Source organism: Syngnathus scovelli, chromosome 1 (genome assembly GCF_024217435.2).
Source record: "Syngnathus scovelli strain Florida chromosome 1, RoL_Ssco_1.2, whole genome shotgun sequence".
Lineage (NCBI taxonomy): Eukaryota > Metazoa > Chordata > Actinopteri > Syngnathiformes > Syngnathidae > Syngnathus > Syngnathus scovelli.
In genome coordinates this window covers 11569898-11591022 of record NC_090847.1, presented here as the reverse complement: position 1 = coordinate 11591022, position 21125 = coordinate 11569898, and the positions used below count along the sequence as shown (strand labels likewise).

Genomic DNA, 21125 nt, shown 5'->3' with positions numbered 1-21125 from the left:
TAGAAAAAAAATGCAACCAATGATACAGCCTTTTGCCATTATGTGTTTTTCATCAATTAATCCTACTTGTGTTGATTTGTCTCCTTTTTAAATTTGCCATTTGCCAACAGTTTAGAATTCTCTCATCTGATACAAAGGGAAATAAAGATGTTGAATTATTATTATGAATTCAGCAAATAATATCTGATTTAGTGGCTGTTTACACCTGACTCCACTATCCTTACCAAGTAATCCTGTTCGATGAGCTGGCTTTTTTTCATCTGTCTGTCAACACTGATCCAAGTCTTTATATTTCCTCTTTTCGCTTCGTGTTAACTCCCATGTCTCTTCGCTTCCGCTCTGCTGCATCTCCAAGGTGACGGCTGGCTTGGCCTACTGTGAGTGATGCCTGAAGGCTAGCGGACTTATGGGTCCGCTGTCCTCAGAGGTTTGTGGCCAGAGGTTGTCCTTCCATATTGATTCTGACCAAACCAAGACTTTGTGTTTTTTTCATGAGTTCTGTCTGGATAAGTTAGCCTGTGGTGACTTGCTCTCCATTCCGATCAGAAATCCCCAAAGCCAAGAAAGGAGGACACAAACACAGCTGTTCATAGAAAGAGAACTTCTAAGGCATTCCTGGGGAATAAAATCAAAACCTGTCTCACACACTGTAACCCCAAATATCACAAACAGTATGCGAACAGACACCCCACCTACTGAACAGTTCAAATATGCTGGAATGTGCCGGAAAAGCACCCAGTAAGCCCTAGTGTGTTTGTAACCCTATAAATAAAGGTGGTGGTGGGACATGCGGCTGGCCATAATTATACAGGGCCTGTTCAAGCCTGGGGGCGCTGTCTGTGCTGTGTGTGTTGTCCAATGCAATTCCAAAATCATACTTAGCTGGGATGGGGTCAGGAACATTTGACGTTACAAGCTGTTACGTAACTAAATAGTATGTGTGTTTGATGCAGATCCGAACTTCTACTAGATCCAGTGAAAAACTGCAATTTCAAAAGATCTTATTGAGCTATTACTCAAGCAGACGTGGAAATGTAGAAGATGCTCGCCGTCAGACCTGATCAGTGTACTGACTCTGTTTTTAGTCCCTTTCGCTATGTGTATTTTCATCGCTGTGGAGTGCGTGTTCACATGCTAAATCTCCATCTGGCTACTGCGAAATGAAGTTCACAGCATTGGAGTTGAGATGTAAATACACATTCACACAGTGTTCTCTTTCTCGCTAAGCTGCGGAGACAGACATTTACCAAACTGTGCTGTATGTCGCATGTCTGTACCAGCCAAGAATGGTTCAATGGTGTGTGTCTGTGTGTACGTGCCGGTGTGTGTATGTTTGCGGGCATGTGTGTTCGTGCGAGCATAGCCAAGATTTTCTTTCTTACACATGAGGCATAACTGCTCCAAGCAGCCAAAATAACGCTGCAAATTCTATACTCAGCCGCATGGCACAATTTGTTCCGAAAGCTGCTGCCTTGCTGCACATATACCAGCCAGACAGACAACTCAAAGCAGCTCATCCTATTAGCGTCAGTAGGCCAACTGCCATAAGAAGAAACACATCGGAGTTTTAATACCTTGTTTTCACACAAGCAAGTATTTTGTTCCAGTTTATGAAAGCCAAATGGCAAAAGCATGTTTGAGACAGCCAACCTTTTTGGTGTAAACACAAGTCTTCAAGTCGGTGTTATTGCAACCATCATCGCTGGTCCCCCACCCTTCTCGTTCGTCCTCCTCGTGTGGTTTGGCATAGGCGGCCAGGGCTCAGTGCAGTGTAACCGGTAACATACTCAGACTTTTTACAATTGCTTTCTGGATTCTTCAAAGTGTTCAAACACAACTTTTTTTTCATCATGCCAAAAACTACTTGTACAGTAAAACCTCTGAGGACAATTGTTAAAATTCGGACAACATTCACAATAGAGAATAATGAATATGGAAATCATCCTTTGCAAGGTCAAATGGTTGCTCAGTAGATGTTGCATAAGTGAACTTTCGTTATTCGCCTGCTAGCCAGTCCGTGATTCCGTCACTCCATTGAGACTTTTTTTTTTTTTTTTTTTTTCACGAAGGTCAGTGGTGTGCTGGAGTCTCTCCCAGATGACTTTGGGCACCCTGAACTGGTTGGCAGCCAGTTGAACCCACAATCTCTGCACTGTGAGGCAGACGTGCTAACTAGTCGATCGCCGTGCCGCACTATGTTCACGTTTTAAATGTAATCTACAGTAGACCTGCATACTGACTCCAGCAATTAAATCATTATTTAGATATAGTCAATGTGCACAACTTGAACCGTCACCCTCCAGTTCCAAAGCCCAAGTTGTTACAGATGAGCAAAAGCCACCTTCTTGTTACACACCTCAGTCCTGTCGCACTTGTGTTAGAATTTCCACTGGGCACAGGACATTTTATCTTAGAGGTACCCGCAGCTTAACTGTGATCATGTATTTCAAGCCAACACGATAAAAGCTTGCCCGCTGCTGCTACATGTGCCACACTTACATCTCCATATTTTAAAATCTTTCTATGCACCACTGGGCCTCATTAAAAATTCAGGAGAAACAAATGAAACACTCTCTTACAAGCTTCAACCAATAGGCTTTTACAAGCTTCCCAGGCTGCATTCGATTAACAAGCTGGACTAAAATGTTCCAGACAGGAGGTACTACAACTTTGAAAGAATGCTCAAGTTAAACACGTTCCCTATGCTGCTGTAGAATGCAAGATACTGTATAGACTCATTTAGTTTATTGCTTGTAGAAATTGAATTGGTGCCACGGATGTAATCACATTCAGAATTTAAGAAGGCTGTATGGCCATGGAGACAGATGAGTGACGGATGAGGATTGTGTGGCGCTTTTGATGAACAGCGGGTCTTCATCACATGCTGGAGGTGTCTCCAACAGTTAGCATCATCTCCACTTACTCCAACCAAGGGACACTGGCTCTCGTCATCTGGGAAATGTAGAAAGATATGAGCCTCATTCTTGGTATCGCTTTGTGAATTATATAACAGCATGACATCAAGAGTTGTGACTTGTTTATCCATGTCGATCCTTATGATTTAGGATGACAACCTCTAGGTGTCACTAGAGATGTTCATAGACCAGCTTGGTTCTTCAGGAAGTGCAATGTTTTTGCTCAAGTGACAAGTGGTCTCCTGAGCTGTACGGTTGCCGTGGAGATATTTCCCAGGTCACATTCACACACTTGTGTCTCTCGGGCGTCAACTCCGTTCGCTCACATGCCTAGATACTGGCATGTGCTCACCGCTCCCCACTACCCAGCTCAACCCCCAAAATATAGCTTAGACAACCATCATTAGCAGCAGGTCTCCATGCAGCGCAGGTGTCAGTCCCCACGCTGCACAAAGCGCACCCAGCACTTCCACAGGTGTTCCGCCACTGCATCCTCCTCCCACCCACAGTGCGTCCGCTAATGAGAGTGAAAATGAGAACAATGGGGAGAGAAGCTCATGTGGCCTTCGTTGATCTTGTTAATTGCGTCCATGGACGCACTCGGCTCCCTTTGAAGTGTGTCTGAAGAGGCTGACAATTACAGCACATCATGTACGTGCTGCAAGGCAAGCAGCCATCGGAGAGAAGTCAAGCTACTGTAGCCTGTGTCTATATGTGCGTGCGTACGATGATGATGCCAAGGTCTTGTAAGGTGGTTAAAAGCATGACAAGAGTTGTCCTGCCGATGACACAAAAAATGCCTGAACAGCTGTGCAGAGGTGGTGAAGGTACTCACACTCTGCACTCAAGAAGAAATACAGATACATGTGTTGATAAAGAATCTCTCTCTCTCTCTCTCTCTCTCTTTCTTTCTCTCTCTCTCTCTCTCTCTCTCTCTCTCTCTCTCTCTCTCTCTCTTTTTATATATATACTATATATACGTATATTTCTATACATGTGTTGATAAAGAATCTCTCTCTCTTTCTTTCTCTCTCTCTCTCTCTCTCTCTCTCTCTCTCTCTCTCTCTTTATATATATATATATACTATATATATGTATATTTCTATCTATCTATCTATCTATCTATCTATCTATCTATCTATCTATCTATCTATCTATCTATCTATCTATCTATCTATCTATCTATCTATCTATCTATCTATCTATCTATCTATCTATCTATCTATCTATCTATCTATCTATCTATCTATCCATCTCTATCTCTCTTTGTGGTATATAAATCCAGTGCCAGCATTGTTTTTCTGCGGGTAGAGTAAAGCCCTCTATTGTGGTCTTCCAGTTCATTTTTGTATACAGTTTTTAACTCTACCTTGTTCTACCTCTTGTTGATTTTAGGTGTAATTCCACTTTAAACTACTAGATGGTGGCACACTAATTTGTTTGACACTAAATTTGACTAAAGAAGAATGAAAACAAGGGATTTTTCAGCTCATGCTTGTTTTAGCAGGGGTTTAATAGTTGTCTTTTTAATCCTGCTTTTTATATACATACTGTCTGTCTGTCTGTCTGTCCGTCCGTCCGTCCGTCCGTCCGTCCGTCCGTCTGTCTGTCTGTCTCATTCAGACACCCAGACATCAAACCACTCATCCTTTATCTCATCAATGTATTCAATTTTCAATGAATATCGACACTGTATGTATTGTATTTAGTTTTCTTTACACGTACAAAGCTGTACCTGCTCTGAAAAGCAAAACCTTTCATTAGTCCCCTGTTCTTTTGGGGGGGGGGGGTGTATAAATCAGATAATGTTACAGTAGCAGGCAGCTGTGCTTTGTGACAGACACATATACAGCAAAAGAAGCCCGCACATCCCACTCCCACGTCTGAATACAACTGAGTGGCAGAGATGAAATGCACCACTCGGGGCTAACTACAGCTGTAAGATAAATACTGAACCGCATACTGCTTTGGTGGCAGACAGGGATTTGTCTGTGTGTGATAAAGTACAAGTATTCACACTTTCACACACTCGTCTTAAACTTAGAGTTATGACAAAGGATGTGACTGACTAGGGAACCATATAAGAGGCTGAAAGCTCCCCTCACTGCTACATTTTCTCCTTTGTACCAATAAAACTGTGGCAGTCTGCCTGGCCAGTGTTTCAGTTGTTATTTACAATCAGCTAAACGAGACACTCAGTGGGAACATAAACTAAGAGGACTGCCATTCATAGCCAAGAAATAAACGCTGAAACCATCAATATATATAATCAACAGGTGGGCGGCACTTCAGTTAAATGTCCGTAAAATGATAGTTATGGCAAGCATATAAACAACCGAAGCGCTAAAATACATAATTGCTTCATCAACTCAGCAGGCGCTTGTGAGCCATTCTTTACTGTCTCACTGAAGGAAAAAGCAAAATAGTGCAAGAGAACATAAATACCGTGGGAATGGCTGATATTATAATCGTAAAACAAATAAAAGCAGCAAAGTGTTAAACGGTGCAAATGTGTGCAAACACACCTCGGAGGAGGTCACTGAACAAGAATGATTGCACTAAGGCATCTTGCCAAAGTGCAGACAAACGAGACAGACGCAGGAGGAGCAACAGGAGGCGGAAGAGGAGGAAGGAAAGTCCTTACATAGCCGACAGGAAGAGCTGTGTCAGGACAGGAAGCTCCTTGTTTGGGCATGAAGGTTTCCTGGCAGACTAGCAGACTGACATTTCCTCTGCTGCTTGGCTTCTGGAGAAGGGATCACATGAAGGCTTGAGGGAGGCTGCAGGGCGGTGAGCCCACAGTCGGGCCGGGCCCGCTCTCTGGTTTCAACTCCCTCCTTCCTTCTACACTTCTCTGTGTGTGTCTGTGAGTCGATGACTGCTGAAAAACACTTGCCCGGCCAACATTCAAGCTCTTCGCACTCCTTTACACACACATTGTTCTGACATGTGGATAAGTTCTGCTGCACTCAAAACAGTTTGGGGATTTATTCTGACTTGGGGGGGATTGGAATTATGGTTGTGTGTCTTTCTACTTTGGAATGAATTACCGGATGGTTTGCCACAGCATTTTGTCTAAAAGATGAAGACTTGAACTGATGCAGAATGATGGTTACTCTTCTTTGAAGTAAAAACTAGAAATGTTGGCTTGTTGGTACCCTACTATTATAAAAGCAATCCCCACAATTCTCAGATAAACAACTTAAAACGGACACACGAAAGAAGAGTACCGCTTTGCTACATCCGGCACATCTGTGCAGGCCCCAATGAAATCTCAAGACGACCAAGGCATTCTGGAACAAACTTTGGCCTATCTTTTGTATCCAAGACTGCTTCTAAAAATGTTCTGTTGCAGCAGCAACAATTTTCATTAATTCATTTCAATCAATAATTTATCCATAGTTACTGTTTTTAGTTATTACAGGAACCAACGTGATACAAAGATTAGCTCTGCTATTCAGATTTTCTTGTTTCTCTTGCTTTTTATGTTTGCTAAACTTATTCCTAAAGATGGATGAAACAATTCCGTGGTTTTGCGGGCATTTCATCGGTGTGTGACCTGCCAACACGTGTGACAATGAGAGTGTGTTTGAAAGGTCATCAGGAAAAAAAAATCCAACTGAAAAGAAGATGGAGCTTCATTTCTCACCACTGCCTTCATTTCTTGCTGACAGTCTTGTGGTATGAATCTTTTAAGACTAGCAACGATCAAACTCGCTGCTTTGTCATGCAGAGCCATCTCTTTTTGTATTCTGAGCCAGTGCAGAAATATGAAGATAGAGTTGTCTCCTTTAGCTAGACATTAAGCCCCTCCACAAAGATTCATCGTCCATTATATCGACGGAAACAGACCTCTCTGTAAATTGGCTGATTGGAAGACGACATGCCAAAGACACGTGTTTAGTGATAGTCAACTTAACATCGAAGCGGAGTAGTAAATTCGACTAGTCTGTTGTATTCAACCCCCACAGATACATGTCTTTGCTAAAACATGTGAGTGAGTGTTCAAGCATGTTGAGACTCCCCAATGTAGAATAAATCGATTCCAATGGGCCCTATGTACTAACTGGTGCTTGAGCAATAATAATTATCAGGTACATTGGGAGAAAACCAGCAAACCTAACTATATTCAATGGGGAATTTTTTTTATCTTCATTTCTTTTCTGCTAGAGAGAAAGCAAAAGACAATCAGCTCCCTTTCAACTGCAGCTTTCAGCCCACTTTTCTGGCTAGAACACCAGCAAAAGGTTTAGGGTCATTACTCGAGATGGAGGACTCTATGAAGCAGTAGTGTACTATGCAAAATGTGTACGTACACACAGCAGCATGTTCACTCACATACTAATGTCGTGTGAGGAACATTGTGTGTGTGCGTGCGTGCAAGCACATACGTAGGTCAAACATCTGGCCTTCAGTGTGTGAATTACACTTAACTGCAGTGCGATTTCAGTCGCAAAAAAAAATGCTCACATGAGCTACATGCACTCTTTGCATTGTAACACCATTAATGGCAGCTTCACATACATTAGAGGATGAAAATGATTGGGAGGTAAGAGGTTGGGATCTCGCAAGGGTAATTTCACTGAGGTATTTATATCCAAACAATTGAGGCTTTGATAGCCCAGTGAGTTCACAGAATAACTGAATGGAAATGAATAGAGCAGCTTGCAATAGAGTTTGTTTTTGAATGACATCAGCTTTTCTCATGGTACGAATAAAGAGGTACACGCTGATGTTTTTCTAAATTCTGGAGAGCTATTAAGCACCCACTCATGCTTACAGCATATTGTATGTACATGGTAACAGACTAGTGAATTGGGATATGCTGAGATGTTATAGTATCTCACAAAAGTACACCCAGCACATTTTGTATATATATATATAATTCTTTAATTTGAAGAACTTGAAATTGAAAATACTCAATATAAACCAATGTAGTTTGCTTTTATCATGTACACCTACATCTCGATTTTGCTTGCTTCGATCCTACGTGACCTTTTGTCTAATGTGGTTTACGAAGTACGAAGCTAAATGACTAGCGCGTAAACCTTAGCGATACGGATTCATTGAATTTCCGTGACCAATTCAAAGGCGTTAGATAAGAAGTCGGGCTGTTTGAGCTTTATGACTGCTTTATCACAGTGTTATGGATAGCTAAGATTGTAATTGATTCGGAAAGGGGGAAGTTGGCAGTAGCACCTAATCCACACAGTCACTCACAAGTCAAAGAGCGTGGTCGGACACAGCAGTGCAATAAGTGGCTGTTTTATTCTCGCTTGCATCCAATTTGCATAGCATCAAAATGATTTACTCAATCCGCCTGATATTGTCATCCGCGTATTGCTTCTCTTTTAATAAAATATCAACAGACTTCGATGTATGTGGGTGACGGACGGCAAACAGACCCCTTTGGCTGCACAACAATATGCTTGACCTAAATTAACATAACAATGGACCCCTTTGCCTCTCTAAAAACATGCCTTCCTAAAAAACAAAAAAACAAAAAAAAAACAAGACTTTATATACAACACGCTTTCAGAGAAAAAGTACTTTTGATTTAATAAGGTGAATGATATATACAGTAGTTAATGAGTTAATGAGTGTTGATAGTTAAGGATAGTGATTGACAGATAAGAATGTGATTGTTCCGTTATACTATCCACGGAAGAGCATAGCACATACTGCATCCAGTCAGTTGTGATACACATGTTATGTTATGATGTGAAGTTTTAACCAGCATTTCTCAGTGCCTGATGCCTTTGTGGAAACTGAATACAGTAGCATTCACACTATTTCTGAAAAAAGTTAGTTTGGGGGTGGAGGGAAGAGTTTGATCACTCAGCTAAAATGTCCCCCGCTCACAGTTGGGTTACAGCAGCGGTCAAGGCTCATGACTTCAGTGTGGCACTAATAACCCGTCAAGAGTTTCATATTAGTAAGCCTAAGAGTCTACATGCAATACACGCTGGGAAAAACTGACAGATGCTGACATGCCACTCCATGTGGTCGTGACGGCTAAATGAGGATGTGACAAGGATGTGGCTCAGTCCATGCGCGTAGCTAACTGCTGACTAGCCACTTGGAAGGCATTACAACAGAAATAGATAGATTTGAAGTCTCACAACATGGAATTCAGATCACTCTCCTGTGAGGTTATGAGTGTTATGTGTGTGTGTGTGTCATGCGCTGGAAAAGTAGTTTCAACTATGGTCACACTACCACAAAATTATCAAGCCAACTTGGGTTGCCTATGACACATTTGATGATACAGGAGGTCCTTAGTTTACTATGGAGTTTCACTCCAATGACAGCTATATAACCCAATCTTGCGTGACATTTGGAAATTCTATCAACACCAACCTATCCTCTAGTAAAATTACTTTAAGTAAATATTTGCATTTATATTTACTTTTACAAATATTAATTTTATGTTGGTACCATGAAAAAGAGGAGCCCCTGTAAAAAAATAACTATAAAAATGAAGATACTATAAAAACATTTCATACACAATTACAAACAATAAATATAAAATACGTATGTATGTCATATTTGACTTTATTTGTATATATGAATGATTTCTCTGTTCTTGTGGTGTGTTTTGCCAAAACTAGAACTTAGAACGAGAAACTTTTTGTCTCAATAGTCTTCATTACATCTTCACTGACAGACATATTGTATAGACTGTCAGTGACCGCATCTGCTGCCTTTTCAGTCAGCATTCACACAATCCTTGCGCAAGGTTGTTTAAATGAGTATTTTAAATGGTGTGAGTACACTGGATTGACTCTGGGTTGTCTGGAGCAAAACCTCCCATGATAAATGTAACTGGTAATGATAATGAAAACAACAGCTTTTTTTAACATCCAAAAAGAGAAAATGTCGCAGCAAAAGAGGATATGGTATCCCTACAATGCTGAAGCAGTTCTTAGCGGGGGCCCACTTGCTCCCTAGGTGCAGCACACTGATGACATCAGCTGGTGTGAAAGTAGCCATTAGTTCCACCTCATCACTGTGGGACAAATATAGAAGCAGACATGGAAGACATCTGTACTAAGGAGGCGGATGAGGAAACCTGGCCAGATGATAATACACATTTACAGTTTCCCTCCTTCTCCCTCATTCTCACATCTCCCACTCGCTGGCGAGCCTACTGTCACCCTTGAGACTGATGGCACCATATGGCTGCAGCATATTGGCACGTGTGACATACATGGTGCATGCACACGCACGTGTTTACCAAAACGTGGTCCTCTATCCGCACGGCAATTTCCCACTTTTTTCTGTGCCTCCATCTTTTAATGAGGCTAAGCAGCCGCTGGATGACAAGCTGCTCTTTTGTAAAACCTCAAGTTTCAATATGAAAGCGCATCAGCACCAACACACAGGGCACACTCTCTCATTGAAATCCCAAACTATAAAACACTGACACAAAGGATTATTCTTCCTACCTCTGTTGTCCCCATTCTGTTATCTTTAGCCCAGAACCAACGATATTGTATTTTGTTTCCAGCTGTGTGACTGAACCTTCTTTTCATGGCAGAATATATTTCATTTTTAGTATTAGTGCACTTTATGTGATATTGCATGCACATAAAAAGTGAAGAACAATACGTATGTATATACTTTAATGGTGCTGATCATCTGGCCGGTCAATGCAGGGCACATATGTATGTTCATGGAGTGTGTGGACCGAGGGCTGTGTCTAAACTACTGCCTGAGGGCTGTCTGTGGCCCGCTGTACACATTATATGTCAGATAGTTTATTCTAATTGTACCATGTTTATTAAGTGCTAGGTTCTTGTGTGCTCTTGCACAGGAGCTGCTTTGAGCGGAGACAAGGAGGCTTTCCTCCGACAGTACCAAAAAAATTTGACCATCAATCTGGTGTCTGGTGTTTGTGTTATTACTTTTGGCTACAAAATGTTATCTTGATTGATAGTTTAACAGTTCTAAACAAGTCAATCCACACACCAGGTACGCCAACTTCTTTGCTCAGTCCCGGTAGCTATTAGAAGCTGGTTGTGGTGTTTACCTGTTGCTTCTACAGAAAGTAATGATATTGTCCCACATTGTAACATTGGAAGCGTACTGTCACAAACACTCAGATTGCATTCTTAAACACAGTAACACGAAGCCGTTCTAGGTTTTTTTTTTTTTTTGGGCTGTTTATTGTTTGGTATTTTCATCTCACACACATGCACACCGTCATATGAGGGAATTGAACTCATGGTGCCTGCACACAAGACAGAAAAAGTATTTATTAGATTATTGTGTATAGATTATTTAGATCGAGATATATATATTTTAAAGCTTCATAAATACACTGTGCACCAACAAAGAGTACATGCACGTGAGGTCCACTTTTATTTTTGTCCACTTGGGTGTCTTTAGCTTTAGTGATGTAATTATATGAAAATTACCCATATATAGTATTACTGCATATAAACAATAATTGCTCAGCATGTCTTATCTACACTTGTTTATGCAATTGTTTTTAGTTTTTTATTATAAATAAATTAAAGTGAAGAACGTCAGTGGCCCTTGCATCCTTTCATTTTTCTCTAAGAGCACCTTGGAATAAAATGTTTGGACACAGCTAATGTAGACACAACAAACGGGTCTCTGTCACATCTTGATGTAACACAGTTAGACAGTGAGGTGGTTCGTCATCAGTTTAATTTTAATGTGAAGTAATTGCGCTCCAGCCTTTTTAATTTCTCTACATCAGTAGCAATACATGTAATGATAAGCAAAGTTCCTAAAACACACACACGCACACACACGTACGCACACATACACACAAACACACGCACGCATGCACACATGCACGCACGCGCACGCATGCACACATGCACACACGCACACATGCACACATGCACACGCACGCACACACACACACACACGCGCACACACACACACACACACACACACACACAGACACACACAATGTGCTGTACTACTATGACAACTAGCACCACCTGTCATATTCACCTCCGTGTAGTTTTGACAGGAAATATATTGTAGTTTTATTCCCTGTAGACTGTAGGTTTTTTACTTTTATTTAAATAATGAATGAAAAATATACAGGAAAGAGTAGGCTTGTACTGTATATGTGTGTGTATTGCGTGGAATTGATTTGAACTATTTACATGATCAAATATGGTTCTTTGCCCTCTAAAGGCCTACTTGTGTAACTGAATCAGCATTATAGGTAAAGCTACTTTTTTCACCCAACCAGATTAGCTGTGGCATTAGCGAACTTTCACCCCTGTTTTATATCAGTTGTCAGTTCCTGAATTCAGGGTACCTAATGGTGTGTCTATGCCTACACCCCCAGAGGGCTTTGCAGGTACTCTATAACAGTCAGACTTCCAGGGAGAAAGAGAAACAACTTGAGCCCTCTTACTAGCCTCGACACATAAAGTCTCATGAATGCTTGTTTGCATTTCATAGCGACCCAGGTGCTTTTTGAAAAGCTGTAGTGCACTTGATGCCGTGTTGAAAGGGTGTCATATTTGGAGGTACTTAAGCATGCAGTGTTTTGTTGTCTGTTCAAAGTCATGTACTTCAAATAAGCATGGCTTATTAAGTCGAGCTAAAGTTGCCAGGACACCTGTAGATGGTTGTGGATGTGATATGTCAAACGTCTCTTTTGTGTGCCACAAATAATATCAAAGAATCTCAGTCAATTGTGGCGCACTCTCATCCCTAGTGTTTTTTTTTTAACATGCAAATGTAAACGCTTCACACATTTTAACTCTGTGGGTTGTGCAAATTCATTTTCTGGGTGTATTTCTGGACGTGAAAGTGGAGCATCTGTTGTTTCAGGTCAGTGATGCTGAATTTAATTGACAACATGAAGATTGCATATACATTTGTTGGTACATTTGCTGGGAGCTGAACTGTCATTGAACTGCTATGGTTGAGCTCATATTTATAGAACCATCTCAATAAATTACAATTTTGTGAAATAACGTCATTAGCTCAATTCTAAATGTGAAACTCGTCTTAAGTTAACCTTCATTGTCATGCATTTAGCTAGCTGTTACTGTTTGCGACATGCTTTTTAAGCCTTCTGCTGCTGAAATGACTTTTGATATTTAATTAATTGTATTGCTCAAACAGCCCGACAGGTTCCATGCCACAAGAACATCAATGTCCTGTTCTATGGCTACTAACACATTTTTCCTATTTTCCATGACTGACATTCTTTGGTGGTATCACTAAAAGCTCAAGAAAAAGCAAAACACACTTGGACTGAAAGCTCACGTGAGACACAGTTTTGTGTGACATACTATAATTTGCTCGGCTAGATTTACACACAGTGAACAAGTAAATGTTGCAATCTTCCTAAAATGTGACTGAAGGGGATAGTAATCAAGTGTTTTAAATATAACCTACTTCTCCCAAATGGAACAACAGGTGTCGGATTTAAGAGGCAGAACAGGAGAAAGCGCAAGACGCCTGTCTTGACATTCCCTACTGGCAAGAAAATAAATGAAAAATCCATTGAGGAAGTGCAAGGCTCATGACACGAGGCCAACAAAGCATATTGAAAAAAGATTACAGAGTCGTCCTTGAGATAAAACAGGATTGCAGCGTCCCACTGTACAGCACCTTGTCTCTGTAAAGGCGACCTGCCTATGTTTCAACTCCACGCAGGGACCCAAGACAACGTTAGTGTCAGGGCCGTTCCAGCTAACCTCGCTCCCCGATGGCCCGAGATATGTCAAAGAGGGCCGGCAGAAGAGAACGGATGGCTGCTGGCCCCTGAGCCCCTCACTCACTCTCTAACTTGCTCACATTAAAGCGAGCTCTAATCACTGCGGGGACTTGGCCAATGATGTGCTTATCAAACGGCATATTTCAAAAAGGCGTCTTAAAAGGCCTGAGGGCCAAGAGGCAATAAGAGCACATTTGTATGTGGATGAAAGGGAAAAGTGTAGACAGACCTTGCATCAGAATACGGAGAAGGGGGGATCATTAGCATCTTATGCGCTAGCAGGGAGGAGGAGTGGGAAAGAAGAGGGAGAGCGGTGTTACTGGGATGGGATAGGATGGGACGGCTGCGAGAGAGACTGATACTTTTACTCCCCACTCTTCCTTTTTTTGTATTACACAGTTCCCAAAAAGAATAAGAGAACAAATACATTTTTGAACAAAGGCATCGCTCTTGATGTGGAAGCCCATCGGGGCGCGAGGTGGCTCCGCTGCGGCTTACAAAAATGAACTGATCCACGACGCAACTTTCTCCCCGAACAGAACAGGCTCAGCGTGAGGAAGAGCCACCAATCGGGACGATCACAATGATGGCCAACACGCTTCCCTCACATACTTGATGTATTGGCCGTCCATCCTCCGAGGGGTTCACTAATGGACCGTGACACATCAGGCCCTCGGCTGCAACGCTTACCAGTTGAAATGTTTGTCTTTTCACATGAAAAAGGCTGAAAGGAAACTCTGCCTGTTGTTTTCACAAAGAACAGCCCGCTGCTAAAGCGCGGCAGAATGGTGCTTTAGCAGCAACCGAAGACCAAAATAATTCCACAATGAAGGAAGCGACACATTTCTGCATTTTAAGCAAATCACATAATGACGATTCAGATCTGTTTATGAATGCTGCATCCTATCAAAGGGCCAATCAGAAATAGACTCAAACACATTGTGTATCATCTTCTATCAGGCAGCACATATCTACTCAAATTAGTGATATGACATTTATGTTATTTTGTTCCTGTGTGCCACGATCCCTCTCAAGTTGAAGCATAAAAAAAAAAGATGTTTGACCAATATTTCGGGGAAGATATGCACTTTTGACTTGCTGTAACCTTACAAATGTTGACCCCGCCACAATTCGACGCCGTGATGTGAGGCCGACAAGGACTGCCTGCCATTTGCCGAGGGTAGTACTATGGTGACCCCAAACAGTCAAAAGGCTCATTACAAAGCACAAAAACATCCTAACAGTCTAAATGTGTGTGTCTGGGTTTCAATAATGTACACACTAAAAAGACACACACATGCTGATACAAACCCACGGAACAGTTCAGATCCAAGATTAAGAGACGAATTATTGTAATTGTTTTCTATTTACATCAACAGTGTCATCAACTTATTTTCCTGCTAGGAATTTGGTTGTGTTTGCATTTGTGACTAGTTTAGGTTGATATCACAACACGAAATTTCTCCAATGTATGAGATGAACAACAGAGCAAGGTTCTCTTGTCCATCGGTTTCCATTGAGGGGAAATAGAAAAGATGCGACGGGATGTAGCCAGCCAGCTCCATCCATGAGACAACAAAGCCAGCCTGTGAAAATATAACATTTTCATAGTCATTTGAAAATAACTTCATTTACAGCCTAAAATATTTTTTAACAGCGTGAGGATTTTTGTTTTAAATTATATTGCTGGAGGGCAATACCGTGCAGAATGTATGCAACAGTTTGGGGCCATCCAGTGTAAATCTTTGAAATCTTAAATGAAAAAGAGTTTTACATAGACTGAAGAATATCTTGGAGAGTAAGTTGGATGAATCAAGATAAAATTCTCAGTGTTTATAACCACGGGAGTCATGCATTAGTCTTATCGCTGATTGGGGACCAGAGAACTGTGATCATGCTGAGCAAATGTATCCTTTGATTCAAGCAACATAATCCCATGCTGTGTGCGTAAAATACTAAATGAATGTAATGCAACTTGGACATGTTTGGAAAACAAATAGGTGAAATGAATAAATCACTGAACGAATAAATGTATATATATATATATATATATATATATTCACATTTTTATTTATATTTAAATTCTGGGATATCTTTTACACCAAATATCCCATTGGCAGTTAAGCGCATTCATTGTGTTCAGAAGCCAGGAACAGTCACTTGTTTCAACAAACACAAATACAAAATAAAGAAAACCACAAAATAATGAACTGCATGTATCGAACATACAAAAGAATCCCATGCCTACTCAGTAGGTAACGTCAACATTCCGGCTCTTGAAGATGTGGATATTTACACTTATAAAAATAGACTTTAAAATGTTCTCTTTTTTTTGCTTACATTCTAATTAAATGAAGCAGTGCCCTCATCCCCTTTTCTTCCCTTCGAGTGTGACTTACATTCTGTAAAAAAAATATTCCCTCAGTCCTTAAGGCGAGAATCAGCGCATCCTTTCTCGCACACGCAGCCGATTCACAACATCAGCGAGGCTTCGCAAAAGGCACCAAATGACAGGAGCGTTTGTCCTTTTCGTTGTGGGTTTTTTTCTGGGGGTGAGACGAAATGCTCTTTTCTTTTTCTTTTCTCTACTCAACGATATGTCACACGTGAGAAAGATAGAAAAGGAGTACCAGTGGATGATATTTACAAACAGAAACTAACATCACTTCTACTCATGCTTGAATATGTGGTTTTTTTTTGTATACTTTTCCAAATAAAACATATCACAGCAGCATCACTACATAATAGAGAAAAATATGTAGAAAATGTGGCCCTTCTCACTTCAAATAATACAACGCAAATATGCAAATCATTGTTCACATCAATAATATCAAAGAATGATAAGAACAAAACATGGCACATGTACAATATACATATGGTAGCTTATCAGTCATTGTCTCTTGTAACTGTATGCATGCCTACGAGGGCAGACGTGTTTGAGCACCTCAGCTGCTGGCAATCTTCCCTTTTTTTCTGTTTTGTTTTGTGTGTACCTGATAGTAAAGAGCCAACAATGATGGAGCTCACTCCTTTTTTTCAGTCCTTTATGCATTTGAAGTGCTGCATTTGTCTGGCAGAGAGGGGGAAAAAGCTTGCCCAGTCCTTGAGATGTGTCCTTTTCACTCATATAAACCTCTTGTATAAACTTCAGGATGGACCCGACCCAAGACCGCACAAACAGCAGTCACAAAAGTGCTTCCTTTCTTTTTTTGATTTGGGGGTAACAACAGTCTCTGTAGTCTTTCGAGTGTCCCTTCAAATGATTTAATGCAAGGCGACCTTAGCAGATCTCGATTGTCCTCGGGGAGAGAGTGGTCTGCAGGTCCGATAATGGGGTTGGCACAGGGGAGCTGTAGAGGTTGGAGGCGACTGAAGAAGGGAAGGAAGAAGCTACCTGGGACTGGAAGGTGCTGGACATGGACACTGAAGGGTAGGTGGTGGCGATAGAGGGAGACGGGTAGGATGTGTGAGCTGGAGAGGAGTAGCAGGAGGTGACGGGGGACGGGTAAGAAGACACAGGGGAAGGGTATGAAGCGATGGGCGAAGGGTAGCTCGAGGCAGGCGAGGCGGCTGACACAGGGGCTGGCACCGGCACCGCCCCGGCTTTTTCTGCCTTCTTGTCCTTCTGCCGCAGGTGGATCTTTGTGTGCCTCTTCCTCTCGTCGCTGCGAGCAAACTTGCGTCCGCAGATATCGCAGGCGAAGGGCTTCTCGCCCGTGTGCGTGCGGATGTGCGTCGTCAGGTGGTCGCTGCGGCTGAAGTTGCGCATGCAGATGCGGCACTGGAAGGGCTTCTGGCCAGTGTGGATGCGAATGTGACGCGTCAGCTCGTCAGAGCGAGAAAAGCGTCTGTCGCAGGTCTCCACCGGGCAGGCGTAGGGCCTCTCGTGCGGAGGGGTCTTGCTCGGGCGGGTGGGGTACTTGCGCATGCGGCTGGGCTTGATCAGCTGAGACTGATAGACACTCTTCAGATCTTGGGAGCCCGTCTGGGTGGCAAAAGCTTTGATGGTAGACAGAGGCGTGAGAGAGGGCTGGCTTGATTGACTTTGAAATGGCTTTTGGTCAGGGGGCACCAGGCTGATTTCTCCCTGTTGTTGTGGGAACAGGTAGTCGGGAATCATGGGCACGGGAAAGCTGGTGCTGCAGCTTTTGCTATTCGGGTATGCAGGGGGAGGGTACTGCGCGCCTCCGTTGGAACTGGGGAAGGCTTGGCTCTGGTCCGGAAAGATGTCGGAGCTGGGATTGGAATAGGTTGGGGCGGCCGAATAGATGGGGTTAGGCTCGTTGTGGTGGACGGATGACGTGAGGCTGGAGCTCTGCGAGGAGGACGAGGTAGAAGAAGGCGAAGAGGAAGAAGTTGCGGCAGATGAAGATGAGGAGGATGAGTTTTGTGAGTTGGCAGACGAAGCGCTCGAGCTCGCAGGAATGTTGCCCATCAGACCAGTGAACAGGCCCAAAATAGGCTCCGCCCAGAGGCTGTTGCTGCAGGTTGTGGCAGTTTCGAGAGTGAAGCGACCCGTGTACGAGATGGGGGGCAGTCTTGGGGTGGGGTACGTCTGCTCCCCTACTGTCTTCTCACAGTTGAAGTGGATGTCAGGGAGTGTATCTGCCAAGAGAAGAAGACACAACATTGCTCAGTGTCGGAGGCAACAAGTCAAAGGTGCAACCACCAATATTCAAAGATCACCCTCACAGACACCCTTAACTTCCAACATCTTTCCTTTCACTACTTTCCTTCACTCTGCCACTGCAAATCCCACTGTCTAAATTGTGGTCTTCCTATTTGATACGAATGACACACATGCACACACACAGGCACACGTGTACACAAAGGCACAATTTTTTGACGCCAATCAAAGCCCGAGGCTGATTAATTACAGTAACTGCAGTTCAACTGGTTTTGGGAATGCAATTTTAATGGGGCAATTAAAGTGTTTGGAGAAGCAAGCCGTGACGTACAAGTGAACTTGCAATATGGCATTAAGTCGCATACTTTGTTACTTGATGGGTCTGACGGTTCTATTATAAAGTAATGAGAAAAACATTAAATCTAAAGCAACTGATGTATGTTAAGTGCAAAAATCATATATTTTTAATGTAATTATAATTGGGACGAAGTTGATCAAACTAATTTATTAACTCTGAGAAAAAGGTAAATAGTACACTTCCAGTTTACTAGCTCAGCCACCTCAAGATATTATGTTTAAACAAGCACACGCTTACCCCCAGCAAGGTGGTCGTACTGCTCCCCTGGCTCCCCGGAGCCAAAGCCGGCACCTTCAGGCGCGGAAGCTGTGAGGAAGGGTGTCCCCGCAGAGCTGAGCATCATCACCTCTTCCAGCTTGGGGTAGTTATCCATGGGCGAGTGAGGGAAGTTCAGAGGCTCCGAGATCTGCAGGGCTGGCAGGAGCATCTCGGTCTTGGCTGCAGCCATCCTCTTCTGGTGCCGCTGGAGCTGTTGCAGCGCTGACGCTGGTGCCGGGAGCCCGCTGGCCGGAGAAGCGTGCAGTGCGGCTGACTGCTGCACGCTGGCTGAGCGCAGGGAAGAAGCCACAGAAGATGCTGTGTTCAGCCTCGTTCCTTGCCTTTCGTGCTCCACTTGTCCTTTTGTTTTCCTTCTCTCTCAAAGATGCGTAAAAGATCCACTTGTCTTTTTTTGTTGTTTTTAGAGAAAATCCAAAGTCTCCTTTTTACTCATTTATAAAAAGGAATAAACAATGCGTTTCTTTGTTTTTAATATATATAGAATATTAATAAAGTAGAATTTCCAGTCAGGTATTAACCCTCTTGGATTTAATGTTGTTTGTTGACTTTTGTACTTTTACTGCGATATGTTCTCAGTTTGGGAGTTCTATGTGTGTCTGCTCTACTGCTTGCTCTTGTGGGCTCTCAGGGCTGTCTCTGAGCGGAAAGGTTTCCCGCAGCATATAAACCCTCTCTTCGTGACGTAGATGTCCATATTTGGAAAAAAGGAAGCCCATATTTAGTCACTGCGGTGGAGGACACATGACGCCCGGGAGGGAAAAGAAACGCGCGCAGAGACTTGCTCCGCTGGTAAATTGCAAAGACAACGCGGTTCTTCGTTCAGTCTTGGCTATCTTCATCTTGTAAAAGCTCAGGAAAACAGCAGTTTAACTCTTGCATTTTTGCCGGATGCTTTAGATTTAGTTTGAATTTCCCATCTGTGCGCCAGGCTGCGCAGCTGCCGGAAAGCGCCGCTCCTCCGTGCCTTATAAGGTCATGACCACATAAGGACTGGCTCCGGTGGGGTTCCAGTTGCTTGCCCTTATTTGGGATTTCCTGAGGCGGCGCTGTTTTGGTACTGGGGGAAGCTGGAGAGTAAAATTATGGCCAGACCGCTCAATAAGTCATGTCAGCAGCACAGTCCCAACTACTCTGATTTATTTTCATTTAAAGCTCCACTTATTGAGGACGACTAATTCACTTTGTGTGAATACGAGGAATGAAATGCAACATCTAAATGTAGTAAATAGTGTACACAATAAATAGACAGACACATAGAAACAACATACTACATTACATACATGTGTACATAAACACAAATCTTGAGGAAATTTCCTGTTGACTATACACTGCTCTACTTTAAGGGCTTTATCATATCTACTCTCTGTGAGGATGCTGACGAGCGAAGAGGGTCCGCCGGATAGTTGCGTGTCCCCTGCTCAACATTGGGGCCACTCAGCAGCCTGATGTGCCTTGTCAACAACGCAGCGCTTAGCTGCGAGGACGCCTGTGGGAAGCCATGCTCCTCCTCCAGCTGCAGCTCCGCTGTTGGGCAGTAGAGCAACATCCATGATGGGGAAATCAGTGTTTGCTGACGACTGGCTTCATTTTATATGGAGGCATGATGGAAGAATGCTATGTGAATTTTCATTCAAGAATACGCACACGCTTCACACATAGGTCTCTTTCGTTCTTCCCATTTTGGTAGGGGCAGTGGATAAAAAAATCTGCACACACCCATTGAAATCCCAGGGTTTTCCAATCTAAAAAAATTAGACCATGATAGAGCATTTCAAAACCTTTTGAACCATTAATGTGACACAACCTGCACAACTCGATTGGGTAACAAAAAAGAAGAAATAATTTACAGAGCAGAGTGAAATATATAGTAAGTGAGACAAAGTGGTTGCGGTGTGCAGACTGTTTTATAACTGGGAATGTAGTTGTTTTCAGAATTAACTAATCACATTCAGATTCATGTTAAATGAAAGTCAGCAAACAAAAGAATTTCCAAGGTGATAAATTTTTACATCAATGAATACAGTGAAGCCTGTCATCATCAAATGGAGGAAAGTATATCTAACGGTAGCACTACCAAGACTTGACTATCCCTCCAAAATTCATGAAAGCACAAAACGAAAACTGGTCAGGGAGGCTGCTAATTAGGTGAGTGGTAGCAGCACTGAAGGAGCTGCAGTAACTAATGGCAATTACTGGATGTTTAGTAAGTATATGACAAAAAAT

At 42.6% G+C, this 21125-nt stretch overlaps 1 protein-coding gene and 1 long non-coding RNA gene across 2 annotated transcripts; one reads left to right on the top strand and one right to left on the bottom strand.

Moving 5' to 3' along the window:
- Positions 1 to 15672: 15672 nt before the first annotated feature.
- egr1 (early growth response 1) lies at positions 15673 to 19475 on the bottom strand. Its single transcript, XM_049752668.2, has 2 exons — positions 18861 to 19475; positions 15673 to 18243 (listed from the first exon to the last, which is right to left on the bottom strand). Exons 1-2 carry the CDS (start codon positions 19069 to 19071, stop codon positions 16919 to 16921), a joined length of 1536 nt encoding a protein of 511 aa, XP_049608625.1. The 5' UTR covers positions 19072 to 19475; the 3' UTR covers positions 15673 to 16918.
- A 110-nt stretch (positions 19476 to 19585) lies between these two features.
- Positions 19586 to 20554, top strand: LOC137840450 (uncharacterized). Its single transcript, XR_011087107.1, has 2 exons — positions 19586 to 19691; positions 20246 to 20554. It is a non-coding gene; the product is annotated as an uncharacterized lncRNA (long non-coding RNA).
- The last annotated feature ends 571 nt before the right edge of the window (positions 20555 to 21125 follow it).

Bases quoted from the DNA above. Each gene is read 5' to 3' on its own strand.
- egr1 (XM_049752668.2), bottom strand. From the start codon at position 19,071: ATGGCTGCAGCCAAGACCGAGATGCTCCTGCCAGCCCTGCAGATCTCG. The intron at 18,244-18,860 runs GTAAGCGTGTGC...TTCTCTTGGCAG, and splicing joins GTACGACCACCTTGCTGGGG to ATACACTCCCTGACATCCAC.